Source organism: Eucalyptus grandis, chromosome 10, assembly GCF_016545825.1.
Source record: "Eucalyptus grandis isolate ANBG69807.140 chromosome 10, ASM1654582v1, whole genome shotgun sequence".
NCBI lineage: Eukaryota > Viridiplantae > Streptophyta > Magnoliopsida > Myrtales > Myrtaceae > Eucalyptus > Eucalyptus grandis.
The window spans coordinates 26,725,380-26,729,601 of NC_052621.1; the positions used below are offsets into that span (position 1 = coordinate 26,725,380).

A 4,222-nucleotide genomic window follows, 5' to 3' on the forward strand; every position below is an offset into this window, starting at 1 on the left:
GATCTTAACTTGTTTCGATTTTAAGATTCTGGTTTAGCTGCTGCCTTGTGATTGAACTTTCACACTTCTTGAGATGTTGCTGTTTATCTTACATTGGCTTGATAACAGGGTCTGTTATTGACATGATGACCAGCACCATAACTGTTGGTAGTCAGACCAACTGTTGCTCATAATGCTGAGGAGGATTTAACTGCTGTAAAAGAATAAAATTTAGGATAGTCAAACCAGAAGGTGGCAAGCAATTGGCATGCTAAGGCATGTTCTGTTCAGCTACTCTACCTTGGAGATTAAAGAAACATGCCATTGATTTCTTGCTTTGCACCACAGAAGGAGATATCTCACAGAGAGTGAGAGTGAGACTCTAGATTTCTCATAATTTGTTCCTAGCCATTTTGCTGCCTTGCAGGAGCTGCCTAGAAAGGAAGGTTTACCATGATAGTTTCAACATGATTTGAGTATTCCATAGACCTGGAAACTCCACATTTATTTTACTCGGAAATATTTCTGCACATTTCATTTTTCTTCAGATAAATCACTCCTCCACCATCTACCTAAAACATCGGTGACCCAAGGAACCAAGATTTTCATAGAAAACAATCACATCCAATGGCACCCGAAAGCAAGAAGTTACGAAGAGTACCCTCCTGCTTGAGGGCTACTGCGACCTCTGGCTCGTCAGCAGCAAAACCCAAACCTTTCGGCCTCCCAGTACTTGGATACTTGATCGGCATGACCACAAAGACCAGATATCAAGGTCAATAACACCTCAAAGTTGTGCTCTCTGATAATGATCGAGCCAGACGTACCGAGCCGAATGGTGAAAACAATCTTCTCAGTCCTTTCTCTGAGGTGTAGCAACACAATCCTAAATAATTTAAAAGAAAAAATACACAGGAAATAAAGAAGCAGAGCAGCCTGTGACATGCATACGACTAACTCAGGATAAATGAATTGGAGATACAGAGAAAGCGAGGTACTTTTACTACTAACAAATAGCTCGCAGCGGGGTAGTTTGGCCATGTGTGATGATGAAGAACTTCAGAAGCAAGCGGCTTTAGATTACTTAAAAGAATAGGGGTCAGAGTTTTCCAACTGTTACTACAAACTCAGCTTCCAAGCCGGGGGACAATGCTCACTTGTTCTAAAATGAAAGATCTGGCCAAATAAAATGGAGCTTGACCGAGTCCATACCGCAAGCCATTACTTTAGTTTCTTATGCCTCCAGAAGAGAATAATTCACACTTAATTTCCTCAGTTATGTCTCAAATTTAGGGTTTAAGACCAAAATTTAGATCATATTCCTAGCACATGTTTTTACAGCTACAGCCAGGTTATATTAAAATCCATCCCAAAATCAGATTCCCCCTAAACAAGCATAAGCAACATAAATCGCCCTCCTAAAAACCCCTTTGTTCTGTGGTTTGGCTTGGTGAGGGCATTGGAAAAACATCCTTTGTTCTGTGGTTTGGCTTGGTGAGGGCATTGGAAAAACATCCTTTGTTCTGGTTTGGCTTGGTGAGGGCATTGGAAAAACATCCCTCGTTCTGGTTTGGCTTGGTGAGGGCATTGGAAAACATCCTTTGTCCTGTGGTTTGGCTTGGTGAGGGCATTGGAAAAACATCCTTTGTTCCGGTTTGGCTTGGTGAGGGCATTGGAAAAATATCCTTTGTTCTGGTATGGCTTGGTGACGGCATTGTAAAAATATCCTTTCTTTACAGCTACTTACCCCTCCAAGCGCTCCATAAAATTCCTCGTCATGAAGCACCTCAAAAGTCGTTAGTCTCTTCAAACGGTGCAACAGAAGGCATCAGGGACCAAATAAGAGACACCCCTTTCGTTCCAAAGGAAGAATATATGCTGCTCCCAACTTTGCAGCAACAGCACGTCCACTACATGACAGTCTTAACCTTAGATGACATGTCTTTCGCCCAACTTAGGCCTTGCCAATGGAAGATGTCATCCAATCAAATTCCCAAGGAAAACCCATTAGCTGAATAATGATTCGGCAGGCAGCTTCCCTTACTTCTTTACTCGACCTATCACATCATGAAATCCAGCAAAAATGATGGCATGCATGAATTGGAGATGCAGTTTAAGAACTAAGGTGGTAATTATCATTTGAAAGGATGCCTACAAGACAACCCTCCCATCCTATAAGACTCTGAAATTCAAACCCATTTTCATGACAACCTCCAACAAAAAAAAGAAAAAGAAAATTGCAACTTTAATCGATCATTTCACATTTCGAAGAGATAAAAGAACTGCAAGTCGAACAGTAATTCATAAATTAAGGTGTTGTAACGGATCTATCATCGACCAGACCAATCGTTCATATGTCATTCACAGCAGGATCCGAACTTCATATGACGTTTTATAAAAAAAAACGTAAAAACGCTATTAAAAAAAAGGAACGGCCAAACTAAGTCCTAAACCCTAATCCGCTAAAAATTAAGCCTATCTACCGAACGCCGCCGCAACCCACGGACGATCCACCGCCATGGAACTTCCCACCCCTGCTTCAAGAGCTCGTAAACTTGGTCACAGCCTTGGTCCCCTCGGACACGGCGTGCTTGGCGAGCTCGCCGGGGAGGACGAGCCGGACGGCGGTCTGGATCTCCCGGGAGGTGATGGTGGGCTTCTTGTTGTAGCGGGCGAGGCGGGAGGACTCCTGGGCGAGCTTCTCGAAGATGTCGTTGATGAAGGAATTCATGATGCCCATGGCCTTGCTGGAGATCCCGATGTCCGGGTGCACCTGCTTCAGCACCTTGAAGATGTAGATCTTGTAGGTCTCCACGCTCTTCTTGGTCCTCTTCTTCCTGTCCGACCCGCCCTCCTTAGGGAGCTTCTTCCCGGCCTTGGGCTTCTTCTCGGCGGGGGCCTTCTCCGCCGCCGCCGGTGCCTTCTCCGCCGCCGGCTTCTTCTCCGCGGGCTTCTTCTCCGCCTTCGGTGCCATCAGGAATCGAACAGGGGAAATGGAATCGGGACGATAGATTAGAGGAGACGGCAGAGATATTCGAGAGACGTATGCGATGACCTTGAGATGGAGGAGAAAGTGGGTTCTGTCGAGAGTTTATATAGGGGTGGGAGGTTGCATTTGATTGGTTGCAAGGGGAGCTCGCGGATCCGTGACTTGGCGGCTTTAGGAACGTTGGATTGAGATGGAGGTACTTTTGTGTGTAGGGCTGGGATTTGATTTAGACGTACGAGTTAGACGAGGATCGGTTGACTTGTCGTGGGGCGGGAAGCGAACTTTGGCATCAGAGCCAAATATTTGGGCGAACTTTTTAAAATTTTCCTTCGAAAGTTTAAAAAAAAGGTCTTACATTTTAATATATCTTATAAAATTTCACACGTCACTGACTTCCTCCTATTATATATGCATATCTAAAATTAAAATATTTTTTTATTGAATAATATTTTAATCATGGGAGTCTGCAAAATTCTCATTACTTTAGACCTGCTAAGTACAGGGTGTTTGGATGATATGAGTTTGATCATGACCTGTGGATTCTCTGTGACTAAATATATAACAAATTTGGCTTCTATTTTCAAGCATACCAAACAAGACACGTACTCTTACAACACACGAAAATAATAATAAAAAAGTTCTCTAAGACTATGTTTGATCGACTTTACATATTATGTGAATGGAATAAGAAAATAATAGGATTTCAAATATCCCATTTAACATTTCAAGTTCACCATCTGCGGCAAAAGCTACCCTCTTCTTCAATCAAGCACGATCTCTGTATCTTCCCTCTCCTGCACCTGCTCTTCACCTTCGATGGTTTCTTCTCTCTTCAAATCCAAAAGAACTGACACGAGGATCATGCCAAATCTCAATTTAGCATCCGACGATAGAGGCAATACGGACGAAAGTGGATTTATGGATGAGAGACTAGTAGGCAAAGTTCCTCGAGGTGTCGTGGGGCCCGTCGAGACAGTGCGTACATCTGGTTCGTGAACAAGCAGCTCCTTCGGTCCAACTCGCTTTGAGCGATGCGGCTGAGGAGTCTGTCGCCATGGCTACTGCCTTCGGTGGATCATCTTCTCCGCAAAGGAGTTGCCAGGCTCCGATTAAGATCATGAATTTCCCCGCCAAGATGGAGTTGAGCAACATAATTCTTTCTAGTGGTCCGAGGCGAGAAGTAGGTCATGCCTTACTTTCTAGGGGAAAGAACCGCATTTTTTTCTCTTTAAAGTTTTTGAAATTTCATATGTC

The 4,222-nt window shown here is 43.7% G+C and overlaps 1 protein-coding gene across 1 annotated transcript; it reads right to left on the reverse strand.

Annotated features, from left to right (window-relative positions):
- Window positions 1-2,216: 2,216 nt before the first annotated feature.
- On the reverse strand, window positions 2,217-3,044 carry LOC104430362 (probable histone H2B.1). The gene has a single exon (XM_010043099.3). It carries the CDS (start codon window positions 2,951-2,953, stop codon window positions 2,519-2,521), a length of 435 nt encoding a protein of 144 aa, XP_010041401.1. The 5' UTR covers window positions 2,954-3,044; the 3' UTR covers window positions 2,217-2,518.
- Between the last annotated feature and the right edge of the window lie 1,178 nt (window positions 3,045-4,222).

Coding starts and splice junctions, on each gene's coding strand:
- LOC104430362 (XM_010043099.3), bottom strand. CDS start 2,953: ATGGCACCGAAGGCGGAGAAGAAGCCCGCGGAGAAGAAGCCGGCGGCG.